Source organism: Typopeltis vanoorti, chromosome 2 (assembly GCF_054136105.1).
Source record: "Typopeltis vanoorti isolate ZY-2024b chromosome 2, IOZ_Tvanoo_1.0, whole genome shotgun sequence".
Lineage (NCBI taxonomy): Eukaryota > Metazoa > Arthropoda > Arachnida > Uropygi > Thelyphonidae > Typopeltis > Typopeltis vanoorti.
The window spans coordinates 164,117,950-164,142,142 of record NC_143550.1 but is presented as its reverse complement, the minus strand read 5'-3'; the positions used below and the strand labels follow the sequence as shown (position 1 = coordinate 164,142,142).

At 35.6% G+C, this 24,193-nt stretch overlaps 1 protein-coding gene across 1 annotated transcript in view; it reads left to right on the top strand.

Annotated features, from left to right (window-relative positions):
- Positions 1 to 24,193, top strand: part of LOC150109600 (uncharacterized) — a 132,177-nt gene that overhangs the window by 15,223 nt on the left and 92,761 nt on the right. Inside the window, exon 2 of the mRNA XM_090402740.1 lies at positions 419 to 588. Within this exon, the coding sequence (XP_090258866.1) occupies positions 419 to 588 (170 nt within the window). The remainder of the gene's footprint in view (positions 1 to 418; positions 589 to 24,193) is intronic.

The window sequence follows — 24,193 nt, the reverse complement described above, 5'->3', positions numbered from 1 at the left end:
GGTTCTTCGAGCAGAACAGACACCGACTTTCCAGAGAACACACGCAACAGATAATAGCTTTTAGCTGCCGCTGTATAACCTTGAAACATCCTTGACTCTCAACATTATCTGGCTCGTAACCTGTTCATAGGATGAAATAGTTTTTTAAAAATCCATATATATTTTTATAAATTGTTTTATTGATGCTAGCGTTATAAAGATGTTAACGTAACTGCCATCCAGTTTTGTCTCTTTCGAAACCACACCAGGAAGTAATTAACTGCTTATTCTGTGAGTGCTCATGTCCGTTGTAACTCCATTACATTAATCTGTCTAGGTTTCTTTCTCTCTCTTGTCAGTTAATAAAGATTTGAGAGGCGAAAACAAAATAGGTGTAAGTTTTTCCTGTTATTTATAGTTCACTCTTTTTGTTTTCTAGTCTGTTCACGATGATAAGCGCAAGCATAATGCACTCCTAAAATTCTTTTTGTACTGTCGGTTGAATGATACAAATTATACAACATTGAGTACTACTCACGATGCTTTCAACTTTAAGGATGTATTTCGAAATGCAGCAGAGACTGATTCTTCAAATATTATTCGCTCCAGGTGATTTTTTTTTTTTTTTTTTTTTTTTTTTTTTTTTTTTTTTTGTTCCCTCATGAAATTTTCATAAAGAAAAGTTGCATGACAGCTCGGAATCGTTTCGTTTGTAGTAAAATGTTTTAGTGAAGGTTTTCTTTATTCAGATAGTTCTTAAAAACCTGACGCAAGCTTTTATAGTCTCATTCTTAGTGGCCTGAATTTTTGCAGAACACAAGTTTACGTAGAAATAGATGAATGAATTCTTTTCTTTTCTTTTTTTTTTTCCCACGATTAGATGTGATTTATATTTAGAATGTCGTTCTTATGGAAAAGGCTATTGAATGCACTTTTTTCTCCACCTCACTCGTGGTTTTGTTTATAGTTTTGTGCAGTAGAGTCAAAGGCTTGACCCGTTTGAAATAAAGTACCATGCATTTTTAGGATATACCAAACTATTCCAGTTAGATATTTTGATTTAGCCGGTCTCATACGGAGATTTCGAGGTTTTTCATCTTACAAGACATGCGAACAAGCCATAAATACAATTTACAGGTATATGATTGCACTATCAACATAGTTTTTCTGCCGTCATTCCAAAACAACAACGATCAGCATTATTTATCTTTGCACTTTTTGCAAAATAAACAATAAACGACAGTTCTATTTTGGTAATAATCGGAATGTGTTTTCATCTACTAGATTAGAAGGCTAAAGGTTGTTGCAGTTGGTAGACATGAATAATGCTTTGCACTGCTTCCAAAATCTATTGAAAGTAAAGTAAATTAATGACAACATTAATCATTAAGGGCTATCCTATCCCTTCAGTCATACGATTGGTGGGGGTAGCTGTATGCTACCATACTAGGGAGATGATTATGAGCAAGGTGGTTTCCATTTGCCTTCCTTGCCGTAGCATATTTTATGACTGTAGTCTTGTGTGTTCACGTGACCGGTTTGCCTGTTTTGAGGGACGAAAAGCCCGAGTTACCGGGAGAAAAAACCTTCCACCTCCCTATGAGACCAGTTAACTCACATTTACTCGAAAGAGACCATAATCGAAACCAGGTCTTTCCGACCAAAGGGCTTTGTCTATACTGACTGAGCTACGGAGGCTCTCCTTAAGGTCTATTTAAGTAAAAATTACACCAATAAAACATTGTCCAATTTCAACTTTAATATTTTATTTCTCATAAAATTCTCGGAATTGCTTAACTTTGTAAACAGAAATGTTAGGTATTAAAAAAATAAGTTCATAATTAAAAAAAAAATACTGAAATGAATGAAATTCTTAAAACCATTTGTGTTAATGATTCGTTTTGCCATTCATGTCTAGTTTGAAGGTCTATTCCATTACTTTTGTAGATGCTACATTATCGAAATAGTAACTGTCGTTACCAAAAGGCTTTCCTGGAAAAAGTTCTTGACATTTGAACATATTTCAGTTTCCGTCTGCATTTTTTTTATTTTTTTCACTTACCAGTCTTTAATGTAATATCTTCATTTTCTGACTGGAAGTCTGCAAAGCTGTTTTTTTTTTTCTTTTTCCTTTTTGTATGACGTATAGTATCCTCGGCAAAACCTTAAATCACCGAAGACCTCGCATTTTAATTATCCACATGTTTCTTATGCATATAAATAGAGAATTTATTCAATGATAAGTAAATCAGGAATGAGAAGAAAGCTTTCCTGCTATTCACTTATTTTCTTTTTCAACGTGCGTAAAAGTAGGCTGTTTGTTTTCATTTATCCTTTGCAATATCTCGAAACTGCATGTTGAACATCAGTGCATACACATGGATCACATTACAGACCAATTGTTTACATGGATATCATCTGTCAGAAACACTTGATCGAATCATTTTCGTATAAATAAGGTGTTCCGCATCTTTTTCATACGGATTCAAAGTAACTGCAATTTATGAAATCAGAAAGGTACAGACGATTCTATGTTAGTAGTATCTAATTTTTCTGTAAGTGAATAAGCAAACTGAGATATCCAGCGAGGTGAAATCCTTGCTCTGGATTTTTAACCCCTTTCATTTTGTCTTATCGGGAAGAAATTCTCACAGGACTTTCAGCAACGTAAGAAACGATTATTTTTCAAATTTGGTCAAAGTCGGTTGAACGATCAGGTGGTCGCAGAAGAATAAAATGCTTTTTTTTTTTTTTTCTTTCGAAACTTGATGCCTGAAATTTGAGAGGTCTTGATATAGGCAGTTGGTGCTGCTGTGTTATGATCTTCCCTTGATTTCTCATCGAAGGAAGACCATAACAGTCTGAGCAAAAAAATACAAGTATTTTGGTGATCATTAGTTTTCATAGCAGGCTGGACTACAGATAATCCTTCTGATCCTTTTGTGCATTTCATAAATAGATTACACAGCGTGGAATAAGACTTAAGACATGAGCGGTTATCCATGAGTGAATGCTCAATTCTGGCTGAAGAAGGTAACTGACTCTGCATTGTATACCAAGAAGTTTGTGAACTCTTACATTGCTGGAGGGGGGGGGGGTAACTTAAATTTTGTTAGCCTTATGCTTGTCTATTGTTTTATAACGGTTTTCTAGTTTTATTCGTAGAATTCTTAGAAGGAACTTATCAGTAAAACTAAAATTACCGGTAATCAAATGCTTCCTTTCACCTGTGTTAAAATTTAGCATGGGAAGGCACGATACTTGGAATCACTACTAACTGCTCTTGTGAATATTATTCTAGGAAGTTTATTATAATTAGTATGCAATACGTGCTTGTTTATCTACAAAAATTAAAAATAGTTGTTAGATTCTAAAATTATAAAGTAGTTTCGAATCTAAATTCTAAAATAAGTCTGGGTAACAAAATGTTTAAAACGTGCAGTTAAGTAAACTTCATATTACAAGCAGAAGAATAAATAATTAATTAGTTTGCAGTTTGTTGAGTTCCATCTGGAAACGAATGTTTTAGGAAAGATGTTAAGTTTTGAAATAGTCATAAAACTTAATAAATAGTCAAAATTTAAGTTATGAAACAAATGTAGTGATATTTAGTTTAATTTTCAGAAACAAAATTTCTATATTGCAAAGTGTATAGAGCTAATTACCAGTGTAAAAAAAAAAGGTTAAAAATTTCGTGAATTTGCATTCACGATTCCCTCTCCCCCTACACATATTACAATCATGTTGCATTTCATTTTGTATTGCATGCAAAATTAGCCGGCACAGGTCAAGGTGAAAAGGAGAGTAAAAAACCGCTAGTACTCATAAGTTTTGTAAGAAATCTTGTTGCCTCTGCTTAGAAATACTAATGGTTGAAAGCATCTAGTGCATCCTTGCATAAAACAAGATTAAATTCTCGTTGAAATTGGAATTTACACCCAGTTTTCTATTTTCAGCCAAGTGATGCTTATTGAAATCACTGAAGCATGGTGGCTTTCTTTGTTTTCCGTACAATCAGAATTAATCCATCGTAAATGCCAAGTAAACTGAGCAACACTCATTGAAATTTGAATAACGGCACATCATTATTCTGACGAGAGAAACACGCCCGTCAAATACTCCCAATTAAAGTAAACTACCAACCAACTTCGGAAAGCAGGCATTATTATTGTTACGGAACATGTCTTGTCAATTATCACTGTGTTTGGGAAGCCCTGCTTACTGTGCTCTGCTATTGTGTACTTCTAAATTGTGACGATTGTTTCCCACTAAAATAATTGCTGCTTAATTCAAGCCCTCTTGAAGGAATTGCCATTAGGATACTGTACTCCGTATGACAACTCCATTTCTTCAGTTATTTGCTAATTCAACTACGTTTCTTTATTTCCTACATTTTCCATTTAATGTCCGCTGTAGTTAGTGCACTCTGCTGAAAAATAGTAAGAAAACTATGTAAAAGAAATAATCCCTCGATAGAGTGTATTTTAATTATAATTCTAAACACGAAGACTTGCCATAGACTGTAAGGAAATTAGGCCTTTTCGATGAAGGCTTAGCTAACCGGTCTTGAAGAGCACGCCGTTGAAAAATAGCACCTAAACAGCAGAATTTGGAGAGTCAGGATGAAAAGGGTTTGAAAAATTTTAATCGCTACCATTTCAACCTTTTCTGGATGTTTTTTTGGCGAATGTGCAAGATTCTTTTTGTCTCTATCCATGGGCAAGTTATTACTGAGCTCTGACTGCTGGACAAATTTTATTGAAATTTGGTATTTGAAACCCTCAGAGGAACATATATATAACTGCTGTCTGGCTAGATTGAATTTAAGAAAATTAGGTGTTATATAATTGAAGGTATGTCACCTAATACAGATTTGGGAATCGATAGTAATAATTATGCACTGGCTGGATGAAACGTAATGAAATTTGGTATTTAAGACTATTAAAATATATGGAGTCGTTTAAAGGGGCCGTACTTAACACTTTTCCCGAGACGCTAGAGTGCTCCGGGGGGGCCCTAAATTGTCGTACTTTTACAGGGACCCCTAGCTAGAGCATCGTACGCCTGTGCATAAGTAGGCCCTGGTCGTTTCGATTTTGATTCTAAAAATTATTAGTCGCAGAATTACTGAACACCAAAATTTGTCATGTGAGTAATGGTCGACATTTAATAAATATTTAATCGATCGCACTATAATTTCTACACGCTCACACTAGGGTTTTGTAAAATTCAGTGCATATCACCATTCAATACAGCTCTTCAAGGGAAGAGCTGCATATAGTTCATCTCCGAATGATTTCAAACTCTCAGTATGTATTTAAATGCGATTGCCATACTATTTATGTTCATAGTTATGGTTAACACGCTCATAAACAACTTATGAGCGTGCTAACCATTGCACATTTAGTGACTTGCAAAAAATATAATACAGTATTTTTCTGGTTTGGCTAAGAGCGACTGGAGAATCTTACCCCCCCCCCCCCAAAAAAAAAAATTGGATTGCTTCCATTCTCAGTGTCGATTGAATTTAATTAATGAAATTTTGTGTTTAAGATCTCCATTTACCGGTTTCAGGTTCAGTTATTATAAAGAATGATCTCAACACGATTTCTGGATATTTTTCCCCCCTACATCTTTGTTCCATTTGCAGTTTAGTTTCGTCATTAAAAAGATTAAACTATTAGAAATATATACTCGATTTTTAGTATTTTTTTTTTTCAGTTAAACAACCTTATTAATAACTACTAAGGTCTAGATCAGTGGTCGCCAAAGTGGTCGATATACCTTTTGTTATGGGTCGATTGGGGATCGATAGAAAAATATAAGACATCATTGTACGGGTAATATTTAATTCGGTTAACTTGGTTACATCCATCCTGAATGACAACGCAATTAAGAGTGAATCGTGGGAACAGTGACAAGAATAGGACCTGTAAGATGGAGTAAGGTCATGAAAATAGTTACGGAGGCCAATCAAGTAGGCCAAAATGACGTATTTACCAATAAATGGATGTTGTGGTTCCCGCCCGACAGGAGCGACATTGCAACACGTGCGCAGTTGCTTATTTACTTATACTTACACGTATTCGAACCCAGTCTCATTTTTGCGCATCGACATACAAGTGAGCGTTAATGTTCTAAAATTCATCAACATACATATTAGGTAATATTAAAATTTCGTAATAGTAAAATAGAGGGGGGGGGTCGATAAAAAGTCAAGAAACTCCTAAAGGGGTCGACGGTCAAAGAAGTTTGGCGACCCCTGGTCTAGATGATGCTTCTGATTATATTCAGTGACTTGCCAAAAGCTGTATGTCATGTGATTAAGCTTTGTTTACAGCGTCATGGGCGAATCGACAAGATCTCTTCACATTTGAAAGATGGACATAAAATATGACCATGTTTTTTTGTCATCTTCCATTTACTAATAAAATACATGCTCAATATTTATTTCTTTTAACAGCGCTTTACGCACTTAAGTACAAAAAAGTGATCCACAGTGCTATATGATTCCTTAACAGATTTGCTTCTTGTGGCGTATTAAGAGACTCGCGTTCACATCTTGTCTGGGATGATAGGAAACTTTTAAACATTTTCAGGCAAGGAAAGTTAGTTACTAGGTCGTAAGTCGGGATCGAAGTCATTTCTTCCATAAACAGTCAATCCGTGAACATTCAGGCGATATACATCTTAACTGGCTGTTGAGTCCATTGGAATTGGAAGAAGACTGTGGTGTACAACAGGTCGGATCATATTTTAGCACAAAATCATCTGCAGATTTTAAAAGAACAAACCATCCCGAAGTTTTAAGTTAAAATGATGCTTACAATTTATATTCAGAACGTTGAGTTGGTAGTCGAGACCAAAATCTTTCATGGCCCATGTATACTTTCTAGATTCTTGACATCAGCTTCGGCCGAATTCTGTTTTTAAAGTAAATTGTCCAAGCTTGTTTTTAAATTACAGATAAAACTGCGTGAATAAGTGATAATGAAAATTCGAACGAGGCCTGTAAAGTTTCTAGATTGGACTCTTTGGATATTACTTGATCCAAGTACCAGATTGGCAATATAATTCGATAAAATGTCTGTCCAGTGTGATCCCCTATTAATGATATTCTTCAGTGTCTTTATGCAGAGCTTGTGCATAAAGGTTAAGCAGGACAATTAAGCTATAGGACGCTAGTTGGGAGAAAAAGCTAAAGATATTTTGTTTCGTGATAAATGGGAGCAGTATATTTGCATTCATTTTTATTAAAATTGACAAATTGGTTAGTGCAACATTTATTGAAAATCTCATTGAAAACGATCCATCAATTTCGAGAAATAAGTATGGATGGTGTTTCAGCAAAGTTCGTCTCAAATTGTCCAGTGTTGCCAGAAACGGAAGGCTAAAAGTATAACTTTCAAAAATTGTGGGATTTGGCAGCACAGACGTTTAGTTTCAGAGTTTTAAAAAATATATTATTGACATTGATGCTATTAATTGAAATTTGAATAAGCCTTCATTTGACCATTCTAAAATTAACTTCTTTACAGAAGTTATTAGCAATGTTTGAAATAGAGCAGGTTCATCAGCCCATATAATGGCATATTGTACTGCTATTTTTTAAATATTTTAAAACATCTATGTTATGAATAAAGATACGAGTAAACTTTCTGGTATTTATTACTTACTGACTATGGTCTCATTGAAATGGAACATCCTGTATAATGCCGAGTCACCGTGGCTGTTTTTCGCAATTGAAAGGCGAACCAGCTTATTAGCCGTGCTGCAGTAAATATATTTTGCACCACTCTCTCATCCGTAGCATACTTCTAGTAGCTTTCCATTAATTTCAGAGAAAGTGAAGTTTATCTTACAAGTGATAACGTTAATTTTGATGGGAGAAAAGTAGGTGTCACCTCTTATCTGCTGATATTTTCTTATTCATCACAACATAGTTATAACTGTGTGTGTGTGTTGAGAGAGAGAGTGTAGTTGCGCGATGTCTTAGAGGCAGCTTTTCGACTCTGTGCATTTGATACTTTATATAAATCCTATAAACAAACTCAGCTTTAAGAGCGTAGGTAGGAGTCGGGTTCATGATAAGTAAATACAATCAATACTTGAAAAAAGATAATTTAATGAAGAAAATATTCATTTTTTACAATGTCAATGGGCAACTTGGCAATGTTTATCCTTGACCAGCTTGTCGACGTTGGCATCAATGTTGGAAGTCGCTATGCGCAGAGTATTCTCGAGATGTTGGTCCGTAATCTGAGTTCTTGTCTTGGACTTCACATGCTTCATTCTGGAGAACTGCTCACATAAGTATGTGCTTCCTAACAAAGCGCACATCTTCAAAGCATGCCGACGAAGATTAGGGAATGCATCCTCAGAAATGTAGTCTGTGTAAAATGTAAGCAAGTGCACATTGAATAATTTTTCTCTCAAAGAAACTGAGAGAACTGAGCCTGGCATTTCGGCAGCATTGACACTGAATGGCATTGAAAATAAATCTAAAGAAGACTGTTGGTTACGAAAATCACTAAATTTCTCTTCGAACTCACTTCACAACACGGCTAATTTTGTAGCGTATTCATCAAGAGACGAACAGTTGGACTCAGCGAGAAGCTGAAAATAAGTTAAGTCTTTTTTTTTTTTTTTTCGAGCTGTGCCTCCCAAAGTTTGAGCTTGGCCACAAAAGCTTTGATGTGATCAAACAGAGTGTGCACAAGTTGATCTTTGGATTGTAGCCGCGTATTTAGGTCATTCATATGCAACGAGATGTCTGTCACAAAGGCAAAGTCTGTCATCCACTTCAGATCGTTAAATTCCGCAATCGGATTCCCCTTGGTTTGCATGAACTGCTGTATTTCTCTCCTTAAGTCAACGACTTTTAAGAACCTTCCTTCTGCTCAAACAACGCACATCACTATAATAAACCACATCGCCGTGATCCACTTCGCACTCTTGGGTCAAAAGCTTGGAATTGACGATGATTCAATCCTCTTGCCTTAATAATGTTGACGACAGTCACAATAACTTTCATGACATTCTCAAATCCAATAGTTTTCGCGCACAAATTCTCCTGGTGGATTAAACAGTGGTAATGGACGAAATCTTTTCCTTCTAGTTCCGGTTCTTTCCGTAGCAGCGCAACCCTTCGTTCTTTCCCACCATAGCAGGGGCACCATCAGTTACCACACCCTCGAGGTTGGTTAAGCTAAGGTCGAAACGCTGGAGCGTTTTCTTGGCGGCTTCAAGAGTATCAGTGCCTTTCGTCGTTCCTTTCATAGGTACGAGCGCTAGCAGTTCTTCTGTCACATTGAATTGTTGATCAATGCCACGGACAAAGATAGCCAGTTGTGCTGTATCCATCGCATCTGTGCTCTCATCTAAAGCAAGTGAATATGACGTAAATTAGGACGACCTTTTTTTTTTATAGTTCCTTCAATGTCATTGGCAGGTTCTTCGACACGTCGTGCTACAGTTACCTCAGACAAACTCGGTTTTTTAAACACTTCCTTATTGTTTGGGCACAGAATATCCCCAGCAGCGATGAGACACTCTTTCAAGAACTCGCCGTCCAAGGCTTTTGATTTTTTAGCAATTTTTTCAACTATTACATAACTTACTTTGACGCACGCTTCGCTCTCTTCCCTCTACCTTTTTAAACGTACCCTGCTGGCATTTTAAATCAATTTGGAGATCAATTTAAATCTCCAATTTTAAATTTAAATCAATTTTAAATCAGCATTCACTTTGTCCATACGAAGCCGCCCTTGAAGGTGATCGAAATTGGACGCATGCTTTGTCTCATAGTGTCGTTTTATATTGTATTCTTTTGATACTAATACTGGCTTACGACAAATTGAACACACTGGCTTATCGTCGATCGGCACAAAAAAGTACAAATTGGTCCATTTTTCATTAAAACCCCACAAGAATCGCTTGATTTACCCTTTTTACTCGTACATAGTGATGGAGGGGATCTACGAGTAAAATGATCCAAAATAGTCGTGTAACGGTTATTATCCATATGTCTGACACTAATGGAAAAAGTCTGGCAATATAAAACCACAATAGGCTATAGCTGACACGACGAACCTGCGTGCGCTTATACACGAATATCACACTGTTCACGACTGACTGACTGTGGATGAGATCCACTTGTATTTATATGAAAATAACGAAGTATCGAGAACTTTCGAAGTGCACCCGGAAGGCACTAGACAGCGCACTCGAACGAACTACTGCTTCAGCTATCTACCTGAGATACTAGTACTAAGTACCGCTTGGCGCTGGCTGAAGAAGCATGTCTATTTAATATTTATTTTTATAGGATTTTATGTAAAGTATCAAATGTACAGCGTTCCTTGTGAGTCTGGAAAGCATCTTACAATTCTGAATACTGCAGTATAGCTTATGGCCCGCGGGGTTCATTGAAATTATTTTTTATTTAATCGCGTTTTAATGTTAAGTAGCCATTTTTTCAAAATGGCCGGCGGGCCACAGCAAAGAGCTCGCCGGCCATGCGTAGAAGACCCTTGGCTTATGGTATACTAGTACCTGTGGGCAAAGGTTAGATAATCCGCTTTTGAAACTAAACATGCACTTTCAAGCTGCTTCATGCATTGAATAAGTTGGATGGTGATCTTTCTTACATCGGGGCGATGAAATACATCGAGCACCTAACGACATTCAAATATCCATATCCGCGGTGTGATTCGAACTCGGTCTGTTGGGTGAAAATATGCTTTCCACTTGCCCAGTTAGGCTGGTGATCAAACTGTGAGCGAATTGGCATTTTATTGTGACGTTTATTGAGAATTGGGAGGATAAACAAAAAAAAAAAAATACAAAGCAAAATGTACTTAGCCTTGGAATTAATTGATCTTCAAGTAGGTTGCCCCTACTTGAAAATGGTTCCTTAATCCTACTGTTTGCGAAGATGTTCAAACCAATTTTCGTTATTTCTAAAAGCTCGGACCCCGTCTGTCTTATATTCATCGTCTTTACTGTGATTCACATTTAGGTTTCACTCCAGTTCTTGTCCTAAAACTAATTGTATAGAAAGAATACCGAAGAAGAAAGGTTGCGGGAAAAGAGGCGTGATAGGATGATAGCGTTTTGTTCTAATTGTTTTTTATGAAAATGGAGAAAGATGCGAATTGATTCATGGAGAAATGGCTGTTACGTTTTCTGTAGTAAGCTCACAAAAATTAACAGGTAGGCAGTTCATTTATATTTATCATAAAAAATATGATGAATAATTGATTGTGAAATGTGTTAGCTAAATATCACAAGCCAGACTCGTACAGAAACGTTTATATATACACTGCTCTTCCCTCTGAGCTTTTATTCTCTTGATACCAGTTCTCTTCCTGTTTCCGTATTATCTGCCGACTTAAAAGTTGCGAACGCCAACGCATTTTCAGAGTGTGTATTGTACTTCGCTGCAGGAAACCGACGAGGTTAGAGATCTAGACGATATATTAGCCAGACGTTGCAGTTTAAGGATACAAACCAGAAAGTGGTAAGAACAATACTTAAAAATATTGAAAAAGAAAAAAGAGAGATAAGGATATTACTGTTTATAAGATCTAGATACCGACTTTAAATTCGGTCTCTTGGATTTCGAGAGAAATCCAAGAGACCGAAATGGGGAAGTAGTAGAGAAGACTCAGAGGCAGGTAACCCTAGTTAATAGCAGCTCTCTGTCATTTGGTTTTGAGGATAAATTAAAGGAATAGAGAAGGAGCGAAGTTTCTACTAGTTGTCATGCTAGAGCGAGCTTAATGCCAGTTTAGCATTTACAATTGGGCTTCTTTAGGATTATTTCCTGTACATATATATTCCAGCAGTAAGTTCTGAAACAACGGATTATATAGTTAATGGCACGAAAATTAATAAAAGCATTATGAAAATGACTTATTGCAAAGATCTTGTCAGTTCGATCGTAAATCCTCAGTATGATAAACGTAAAAGTTGGAATGTGATTCAGTTTCGGCGGGAAACCTAATGCGATCTCGGCATGACCCTTCAGGGGTCGAGGAAAAAAAAAAAAAAAAACTCAGCCATAAAACAAGAATATACAGGTAACCCTCATATAACGCGGATGTTAGGTTCAGTAGAAATGCCGCGTTATACGAGACTTAGATCACATAGAAAAAGTAGGGTTAGGTTCCTAAATCGTTTTTTTTTTTAATTATATAAACAACAATGACATATCCAACAAAAACAATTTTATTTAATTCTGGTAATTCATGTAAGTTAAGAAAACATAAACTATGAGACAAATACGTAGTATAAAATTATAAAAATTACAAATTGTACATAAATTTCATTGCACATAATGCATAAATGTTTTAGACACAATAAAAAAAAAAAGCGCATATTTTAATCGTTATCACTGTCTTCAGAAATAACATTTCGTAGATGTTCTTTAAGTGGCCGTAGGTCGTCACCACTTGAAATCTCTTGGACATCATTTGTATAATTCTTATTGCATACTTCGGCAGGTTTAGTCATCAAGAGGTCAGTAATAAGACTTTGCTTTTCACTATGCTGCAATTTTTTTAAAGTTCATAATATGGCGCTAAACAAATATCCAAGTGTCTCGTGAATTTTCCTGAGCGTTCCATTGAGGGATCATTATCCGTAAAATAACTTCCTAACTTTCTTGCCAGGTCCAATCCTTCTGCTAATTTCTTTAAACTGAATTCTTTAACGCATTCATCACAATCAGAATCTTCGGCAGAACTTTCTCCGCCATTTGGTTCGACGCTATCTATTAATTGTACCAGTTCCTCATTTAAATCTGTTTCTCCATCAATTAATTCACTAATTTCATTTTCAACCATATCGCAAAAGCCCTCTCCACCAAAAACGTGTGCGACGTTTATTATACGACGTAGCTCGGCATCCACTGAGGTACGAAATTTTGTTCCAGAACGGCTTCAGGCCATATTTTTTTTCCAGCAAGCATTCAGCTTATAAGATTGTAATTCCTTAATGGACAGAGAAATAATTTTTACACAATTCAATATTGAAAACTCTTTCCACGCTTGAGGCAGTGTCATGTTTGTATTAGATTCCATTTTTTCCAAAATTAATGGAAATGTTCGCCGAATATAATATGACTTAAATGTTGATATTATTCCTTAGTCGAGTGATTGAATAAGTGAAGTAGTATTAGGCGGCAAAAAAGTTATTTTAATATTCGGATGGCTTAAATTTGTTGGGTGGCCTGGTGCGTTATCTAAAATTATTAGAATTTTGAAGTTCATATTCTTTTTCTTTGTGTAACTTTCTACATCGGGTACAAAACACTTGAAAAACCAATTTTTAAACATGCTAGCTGTAACCCATGCCTTTTTGTTGGCCGCCAATAAACAGGTAGGGTGGACTTGTCGAGCCCTTTCATCGCACGAGGATTGCGGATCGGTTAATAAACATTGGTTTTGTCATATTGACAAAATGTTTGTCAATATTGGTTTGACAAAATGTTTGACAAACATTGGTTTTGTCATATTGACAAAACCAATGTTTATTAACCGATCCGCAATCCTCGTGCGATGAAAGGGCTCGACAAGTCCACCCTACCTGTTTATTGGCGGGCCAACAAAAAGGCATGGGTTACAGCTAGCATGTTTGAAAATTGGTTTGTAGTAATGCATCAGGTGATGCATTACTACAAAACAGTAGAGTAATTCTATCTTTGGAAACTTTGAATCCAGGAGCTGATCTTTCATTTTTCGAAATATAGGTGCGTTTTGGCATTTTTTCCCAATATAATCCGGATTCATCCGCATTGAACACCTAGTCTGCACCGTAACCACCTTCTTTAATGATTTTAAAAAGTTCTTCTGGGTATTTCCTGGCAGCTTCAACGTCTGCTGACTGATTCTCCCTGGATTTTAAGATTATACAAAGAAAACTGCTTTTTAAAGTTTTCGAACCAACCCTTGCTGGCACAAAATCCATGCTGAGAGATTTCTTCCGAAGAATCTTGATCGAGTTCTTTTAAATGTTTATAAACTTTGAGAGATTTTTGCTTAATAAGGTGTCCATCCAAGAATTTTCTTTTAAGCGCAATCTTCTATCCAAATCATTAGAGATTTCTCCATTTTTTTCCATTAGAATATCGCGAACACGAGCAACGATCTTTGCACTTACCGTTGACCCAGCAATAACCCTTTCTCGGATTTTATGTTCATTTTGGTTGATTGTTCGAATTGTTGATTCATTTAAATTCGAAGTCCTTGCAACAACTCCTGGTTTTTCTTCAATTTTCAACCGATCCAAGATTTTAATTTTTTTCTGCGAGAGAAATGAATGAATTTCCTCTTCAATGTTGGTTTTTCCCCTTTCGTTGCAGTTTTAGTGGCCATTACAATAAATATAAAATTTTACATGAAAAAAATCATTACTTATGTATGTAACTCACCAGAAAATAAACTGCTCAGCTTGAGAATAACACGCTTATGATTTTAAATGCGCTCTCCTGGCAGAAAACGAAAACAATTTTCAACGATAACCACTTTATACAGTAAACCCTAGATGGCGAACCAATGGCACTCGTGCCAGAGGTGGCACATCTGAGAATTTTGCTGACATGTCAACGATTTACAGGTGATATCCTTTTATACGCTTATAAATTATTCAAGTTTTTTTTTTAATTGTTACAATACGTAAGCTGAATTTTGTTTTACACAAGACAGCAGCTATGAAGACGTGCATATGATTGGTGCGGTATTAACAAAAGATCGCGCGACCCAAAGACAAAAGCAAATGACAAGTGTTGAGCTGAAATGGAAATTCACTTCAATCGAATTCCATAACATCTGAAACTGTCATAACATTCACTATTAGTTTTAACACATTCACAACAGGGTGTCAATTATCGTTCCGATGGAACTTCTCATTACTGACTTGCTCAACTTACACAAACGTTTCTATCCTTGGTTGAATTTTATGGCTTCTTGGCAGGCGAACTCACATTCATTATATGGCATGTTTCAATTCTTGGTATAGTCTTTTATTTTAAGATTTGTGATCTGTCATAATGACATAAAGAATTTCAAATGCAATAAAACAAACACTTATTTCATAATTGAAAAATTGGACAATAATTTTTAGTTAGATACTGTGTTTCGGTGCAACATATGGTTTTGCTTAAGTCTATACGGCATAGTTTCTGTGAGAGGGGGACATGTGATTGGTTAGTTAGCGCCGTTTTTATTCCGTCTATCTCTAATTGCACTATTTGTTGAGGATGACGTAGACTGCAAAAGCCTCTGTACAGTACCTTATTCAGTGATACAATAAAACTAAATTCTATACTTATAACTACTTACGCGATTAGGGCAGACACAAATTTAACGAAGATAAAATTTGATTTTTAAGTCCCGCGGTGAAAAATATGAAAAAAAATAAATAAAGGGTTACTAGAAATTGTAGACCGCGTTATATTACAGTTAATTAACTGTAAGAGGAAGTGATAATGATTTGGGCTTAGGCTTTTCAGGATCCTTTTCAAAGCTTGTCTGAGTGATTGGAGCACTTTTATATATTACAAAGCGATCTATGCTAATCACAATTTCTTTTGTTTTTAATTCTACAGTTAAAATTCCTATGTCAGTTAAAAGCGTTCCATGTGTTCATAATTATAGTTTTGTAACAAGAAACCATTCTGTATTTGTTTTTCACTACTTCTGGAGTTGAGGTTTTATTGAGATGTCGGATTCGATTTCCGCCAGAACTGTGTCACACCTCCACCAACTTGACACATATCTGAAGATTATGAATAAATTTGCAAGATCTTGGACAACTTTTTCCCCCACGCCATAATGTGTTTTTATTTAGTTAGTTTTTGTTAATTTAGTTTAGTTTTTTCTTAATTATTTTACTATATCCTCATCAGGCTCACTTGAATAGATTGCGTCATGATTTTCTTTTGTGTTATGAGAAGGTGTTAGAAAAGAATACTTAAAAAGGTTGTTTATCTAAAATAGTAGGAATGGAATCACTAATCTAGATTGAACAACTTTTTTCCTTGAGATATAAAAACACTATTTGGTTGAGTTAAAGTGTGTTCTTGTATGGAGTTAGTGGTTTTTCTTGAAACATTTTTCATGCATATTTCCACGATATTTCCAATGCGACCTTCCGAAATTTTGGTGTCTTTGTAGTGATTACAGTTTTTACATCCTTTTCCGATTTCATTTGCAACGTAATGTCGTAAAAAAAGCATTCGTAATGTAGCTTTTGAAATGTGTTTACTCATGTTTCTTCTGGTGAAATATCTGAGTTTCAAAAGTTATTCGGAAAGAAGGAAGAAGAAACTCAGCAAGGCCCTCTGTCAACTTTAAAATAAATAAATAAAACGAAATTAGGCTTTTAGAATGATTCCGGATCGAGACAATTTTTGAAGATATATGAAGGGTGTTTCATGGTTACTGGTCGTTAGGATCCCTGTTCCCACCTGTTCTCGTATATTTGTTTAAAAGACTCATATCCATGCAAAATGCAATCCTTGGCATTTAGGAATTTAAATTATGCGAAAACTAAAGTCATGAAGCATCATTATGTACAAGAAGTGGGAAACCACTTGTTTCCAAGACCAACAGTCTAAATTGTGTTGCGTGTAGATAGTAGCTTTGATATTGTTTGAATCATTTATATTTACAGCAACTTTAAACAAAGAATGCTTGCTATACAGGCATAATCCCTCAAAACTGGTTACAGTTGATCTTCATCATGCTACCTAAAAAAGCAAATGCAAAAATGTGTAATGACGGTAGAATGATTAGTCTAATGAGTCGTGTTCTCAAAATGTTTCTGAAAATAGTTCAAAAAAGAATATACAGAAAATGTCAATTTGGTTTTAGATACGGTTTGGGAACAAGAGAGGCTCTTTTCTGTTCTCAAATCTTATTCCAACAAGGAAGTATTCATTTGCTTCATAGACTTCGAGAAAGCATTTGACAAAGTCCAGCATGCTAAAATGATTGCACTGTTAAAAAGAATTGTATTAGATGGTAAAGAAATCAGGATCATTGAAAACTTATATTGGAACCAAAAGGCATCTGTTTAAGTTGATGGCATTATTACAGACTCCGTGAAGTAAGGCAAAGATGTGAGCTGTCGCCTCTTCTTTTTAACATATACTCAGAAGTCATATTTCGGAAAATCTTAAAAGGAAGAGAAGAAGGGATTAATGTAAATGGTGAAATCATCTGTAATATCCGATATGCTGATGAGACAGCTCTCCTGACTGACAATATTCAGCATCTTCAAAATCTTCTCGAACCAGTGAACGAAGAGAGTGAAAAAATGCGATTAAAAATAAATATCACTGAAATTAAATTCATGGTCAAGAAACCACTTCTTAATTGAGCACTTTCTTTAAATGGGAAACAAATAGAAAGAGTGACAAAGTTTAAATATCTCGGATGCTGTTAAATGAAGAATGCCCAGAAATGGAAATAAAAGTTAGAATTGAAATGACAAGAAAAAATTTTCTCCTGATGAAATCAACACTGTGTAACGCAATTTAAATTTAGAGCTTTGAGTACGGATGGTTAAAATGCTAGTATGCTCTGTACTGCTGTTCGGTGCAGAAACTTCGATGTTAAAGACAACATCGATAAAAAACAAAAACAAAAAAAACATGAAGCCTTTGAGATGTGGTTATACAGATGAATGTTAAAAATCCCATGTACTGCAAAAACGTCCATTCAAGAAGTACTGGAACATATGGGGGAAATCACGTGTTAGATACCATAAAAGGAAGGAAAACTGCATATCTTGGTCACCTACTTCTTAATGAAAAATATAAGATACTTCAGTTGATTATAAAAGGAAAGATAAGTGGAAGAAGAGGACAAGGAAGATAAAGAAGATCTTGACTGGCACACTGAGGGGACTGTTCAGATTGGCTGAGGATCGCTCAAAATTTGCCAAGGTAATCTCCGACCTCCGATAGATGGCACTGAAAGAAGAAGACTGTTCAGTGATCTAAAAAAACCACCAAAACTAGAACAATCTCTTGAATCAATTGGAAGCAGTGCGCAATCATAACACTGCGAATGTGCACGTGATTTATTTAATCAGTGAAGCTTTACCTTATACGTTGCTCTATGGGTGAAGGTATTTCCGGTCTTTTGCAGCTGTCATGACATGGGCTGACGACAGCGTAGGATGAGTTATGATGGAATCTATCAAGACACTTCCAAACCGATAAGAACTGGGAAAGCACTGGAGAAAACGTGTCATTTCTCTGACATAAGTTCCTTTTGACTCGCATACTAAAATGATAACAACTCGTGGAAGAAGATTCAAATGGTTCATCAGTTGCATTCCGGTTTCGTGCGAATATTTTTCCGGTTACCAGGAGGCCAGAAAGAGGTTATACAGATAGCCAGTGATTATACTAACTACACGTAATAAATAAAACATTTGTTGTCACTAGTTTTCATTTTCGCATTACGTCTGCCAGTAGGATGTTCTTATAGTGATTTTTCTGTTTTGACCGGCGGAAAGTCACCGAAAAGCAGGAAGGAGAAATATGATACCATCATTTATGGCTAACTAACCTTAATTTGTCTGGCGGGGGGGGGGGTATTCATCTGCAGGAGTGCGTTTGTGAAAGTATGTATTTAGTTGGTATGCTGTATTCATTGTTTTTCCTGTATGTTCCGCATTCTTTTCTATAAATTCTTCATTTGAGATTTGAAGATTTGTGAACATATCCAGCTTTTACTTAGGTTTTTCGGGAAAAAAAAAAGAAGTGATAAATACTTTCACCAAGGAAAAACTAAAGCGAAACTGTAACGGGTAAAACGGATATACATTTCTAGTTAAAAGAATGTCAAATACGTGTTGCCATTTGCTTAATTTTTCTCAGAATCCACGAACTACAATATATGTATAATTACATTTAATCCTACATTTAAGAAATAGGTCACTTGAGAGATTTCACTCATACTTTCGGCGCTACACTTCACATAGCCAGAATGAGAACGGTGGCTTCGCGTGACCTTTACCTGGTAAAAATTAAAATCGATAGTTGGTTCAGTCTACTACAACCTCCAGCAGACGATACACAACATTACGAACGTCTCGCAGTCCGAACGTCTGAATAACAAGTGTAGTCAGTTTTAGTATTTAGTGCAGGATAAATAAACAAGAAAGTAATGTCGTATTTAGGTGAAAAGTTACACAACCAAAACACGAAATTAAAATAATAATAAAAAAGCAACTCACAACCAGTTCGACTGGAAACCTAAGAAATGTTGCATTATGAAAGGAGTGAAATAAATTGACTTTAAACATATATTGTTTTACTAGTTTTAATATATTTTCAGATACTTAAGAAGAAAAGAACTATATTAATTCACTCAGAGCTTCAAAAATATTCTTTACTGTATTATCTAAAATGAGATGCAAGATTGTTGGCAAAATCATTAAAATCGTATCCAGATTGTAAGGATCTCTCGCATTAAATTTAATCCAGTTCTGTCAAGCGATGCAGTCGGTTTAAATGGCCAATTACAAAATGCCGTGATTCATGGATTAATAATATCACTAATGAAGCCGAAAAAACCAGACAACCATCAGCTGCTGCTTTAATTTTCCGACATCCACCTTCAGTAATAATTTATCACTGAAGGTTGCTTATCATTCAAATATTATACAACAGCCTATTAGGCGAGATTAAATAGCGATTTCGTTTATAATTAAGTTTGGTATACGAGTAGAAAAGTATACAACTATGAACCATCAACTAATAACCCCTTTTGGCTTTATAATTTTATATTTGTTTTGTACGAAAAATGTCGACTAAAATATTATATTATTTCTTAATTTTGCGAAGGAATTTGATATAGCATCTGGTTTCTAGGAAACATTCATTTTTTGCAGACGACGCCAGGTTCGGAAGAATTATGAAAAATAACTCTGAGATTGCTTTTTAGGAGGATTTGGATAGGCTGGCGCTGTGAGCAGAAGAGTCAGGATGTCTCTTCAATGTTGACAAACGTAATGTAAATACATTTCGAACCAAAGGGATGGAATGTAGCCTGCTATATTAGTGCAAATGCACTGCAAGAAGTGGAATATAAAGTGGATTTGGATGTGATTGTGGATAGAGGATTGAAAATTCAAGGGACACAGGATTGCAGGAATAAAAAAAAAACAGTAGTAAATAATCACAAAGAGGTGGCTGGACCATTATGTAAGATATTGATTCGACCTTATTTGGAGTATTGTGCACAGATTTGATTTCCTTCCTTCAGTGGTGAAAACATTACAAAAAGTTCAAAGACAAATAACAAAGATGCTTTTCAGGGCTACATGTAGGATGTTGACTATGAGAACTGTGGGTTGCAGCATCTGTCGGATAGGGCGGAGGATGGGGTTGATATGATAGAGATATAAGTTGCTGAGGGATTTTATAGGATAGATACAGCAGAAGTGTTTCAGTTCCTGGTAGGAGTGACAGAACAATTATGAAGAGGGGAGCGAGAAGCAGATTTCTCTTGTGGGAGTGCAACATCCTGGTTTTCCCTTTCAGTCGTTTCCGACCGTGACTTTGTAGGCATTGCCCACAAAGTATTCCTGGTGATATTTTTACAGGCTAGTTCACCATTGCTTTCCCCAACCCTCCAATTTTATCCGGGCTCAGGACCGTCATATGGCTGGGACGTATTCATGACTGTAATCCATGTGTGTTCACGGGGCCGGTTTGCCTGTTCTGAGAGACGAAAACCCCGAGTTTCCGAGTGAAAAAAAAAAAAAAAACCTACTTCCGCATGAGACCGGCTAATTCACCTTTAGTCGAAAGATCAGATAAAGGTTCCTCACGTCACTGATGGGAATCGAACCCAGGTCTTTCCGACCAAAGGTACTGACTGAGCTACGGAGGCTCTAGTGCAACATCGATGAAGTTTAAGGGGGATATGTAAGTGTGGTTGATTATTCATGAAAGTTTTTCCTGTTGTTTTAGATTTTAAGTGTAAGTACGATGTAGATAAACTAATGATTTATGTGTCGAGTGGACCTCTCACGGTGAGTCTTGGACTGCATGGAGCTGCCACTATAATAGTAAAATCATTCGAGTGCACGGCTTTTACATAAACATTTTCATATCTCGATTCACCAATTCTATCGAAAATGCTTGCTCATTACACTCATTACCAGATACGATACTTTTGATAGGCAGATCTGCCTCAACCAGTCATTCCAACTAAACTTAGATATCCTAAATCTTAGCCGGGATGAGAGAAAATGCTGCTTTTCCACCATGAATTTACTGAATATAAAGCCTTTTTTTCTGATTTTTCGTATCAGTAAAAAGCGTGAACAGGAAAATAATGTCTCTCTATATAGACATCGTTTATGCTTGTTTAATAGTTTGAGACGAAAGTGATATCATATACTATTTACAGATTACCAATGCAGTTGATTTCTCTCGAATATGTAGCATGTTTTAGTTATACTATAATTCACGATTTGAAATAGTTTAAATGTTTTCTAAAATGTAAACGCTTAGTATAATTTTAGAATTATAAAATTATTTTGAAGAATACTATGAAAGGTATACCTTTCATAGTATTCTTCATAGAATTACATTATGACTGAGCTGTTTTGACGCCTTTCCTTTCATTGGCGTGTACCTCACTCAGTTCAGCCCTGTTCATAAAGCCTAGAGCTTTGTCTTCACTTAAGACAATGAGGAAGACAGTTTATCAGGTCATAAGCTGTCTTCCTCAAAGGATATATACCTCTGGACTTGTACAGAGAAATAGTAAAGTGATGTGATCAGATGTTTCTTAAGGAAATTAGGCTAAAATATAAACCTGCAGACTTCAAACATAATATTCGAAACTTTTTCATCAGGCTAACTTTCGAGTTCTTTGAATAACAGTGACGGTTCTCAACAGCGAAGAAGTTGTAGAAGGAACTTCATTTCATCTTCGTTTGTTAAAGGAAGTTATTTTTATGACTACCGTCTTGCATGCAGCGAGGCACTCCACTATAACTTCAAATCAGGAAACTAGTACAGAATCAAGCAGCCACTCTGTATTGAAAGGAGCGTGCACAGATGGAATTGCTATCTGTAATATTAGGCAAAAACAAAATGGAATATAGAAGACGTTTACAAATTATGACAATGAACAGCCAGTGGATTATTTTTATCTACCATAGCATAATACAGCCAAAAGCAAGATATAGCAGTGGGAAACAGCTTCCTAGACAACACTTGTAACTCGAATCTTGACACGTGCTTGATTTAAAGTGACTCAGTGGATGAAACTTGGAATGAAATTTATGTGTTGGGAATAGCACATATGAATCCAGAAGATATTTCCAAGTCAGTACGTGACTAACTATGAAGCCTTATTATTCGATAAATAGGCGCGCCGATATTATTAAATTGTAAAGTTCTAGAAGATTATTAATTGATCGTAGAACCTTAAATAACACGCATTTACATAATTACAATTTTCTTTATAGTTACCAAATTAAATTTCAGACGCTATTTTTAGGATATGTTGCGTGATTTACTTACTTAGTCACTAGATGCACTGATGTTAATGGCCCATGTTTTTGTTTTTCTTAAGGTGGACTATTTAAAACATAGGATGAGAAAACAAAAACATGGCATTCCTTATGAAGCAACTAAATCGAAACAAGTCTGAGGCGAAGGTTCTACAAACCGAATGCAGTGGTTGATTATCTGAAACAACAGCTCTCTTGTTGAATATCTAATGATATTAATGCTTTTTATTAAGACTCACGGCAATTTCACCAAATACTGATCTCTGATTACTCTTATTTCAAGATTCATCGGGGCCCAAATTACACTCGGAATTTGGATTCAATGTTATTGATCCATCACTAATAAAATAATTTTATTTTATGATGTCTCCATCCACGACAGATTATAAACCAGTTAACACTTTAGTACTGTGGAGAGATTAGGATTCAGGAATCTGCTCGAGAGGCCAAACTTACTTTTTTAAAGCAGTGATTCCCAAACGGGTTTTCACAAGAATTACATAAAAAATTGTAATAAAATATTATTTAAATTAAGGGGATATTAAATCCCACATTGTTTTAAAACCGAATAAGAAACCGATACTTTATAGTTTACTATATTCGGCAAGGAACTCTGATTCCAATCTTTGAGTTTCTTATTCGGTTTTAAAACAATGTGGGATTTAATATCCCCTTAATTTAAATAATGTTTATATCGCCGAAATGAAGCTTATTAGCTCTTTATATTTAAGTAATAAAATATTTTCTTTTGCGTCAAGCAAGATTTTCTCAATCAGAAAGAGGAAGAACAACAAGTGAACTAAAGTGCTATCGAACCTTGAAGACTAAATTCAATGAAGTGGCACCCGATGTATTTGGGATCTCAATAAGAAGAGAATATCCTTTGATTTCAGCAAAGGCAGTGAATGTATTAGTCCATTTTTCCACTTCTTATCTCTGCAAACAAGCTTTATTCTAGAAGAAGAAAAAAAAAAAACATCACGCTCCTTGTGGAGCAACTAAATCCAAACAAGTCTGGTGCAGAGATTCTCGTCATACAAACCGAATGACGCTCTTTTTGGATACTCCTTTATTTTAGATTTTTAATTTTTTGCAGTCTTTTTGAAATAAATATTATTAACATTTGGAATGACATTTACAATTGTAGATTGTAGACTCTGTTTTGCATAAATTGAAGGTTGCTCGGTGTATGAAAAAAATATTTTAGGGATTCTCCTATAGTCTTTAAAAGTGATTCAGTCACTACAGGTTTCCAAGTAAGTTAGTAGTAGCAGTCTCTCGCAGTGGACAATGAAAATCATGTACGAAATTCATAAACATCCAAACCGTAATGAGATTCGAACTCACGGCTTGTAGGTTGAAACGCGAATTCCTTAGTCACACTGCCGTCTAGGCATTGTGGACTCATTTTCATGAGTGAGTTTAACGGATTCAGACGGGAGGAAATTTAACAACATATTTTAATGATGGGGTATCCGCACTCACTGTCAATTATAGTTTAGAAAATTCTCTCAATAAAATAATAATTAGTAAGAATTTTTTGTACGATTTTTCGTTCATCAAGCGCGAACGAAATATTACTCCGCTATAGAACAGAAGAAAAGCCAATATGCAGAGGCATAAAGATTAAATACCAATAAATAATGTTCTTCCATATTTCATT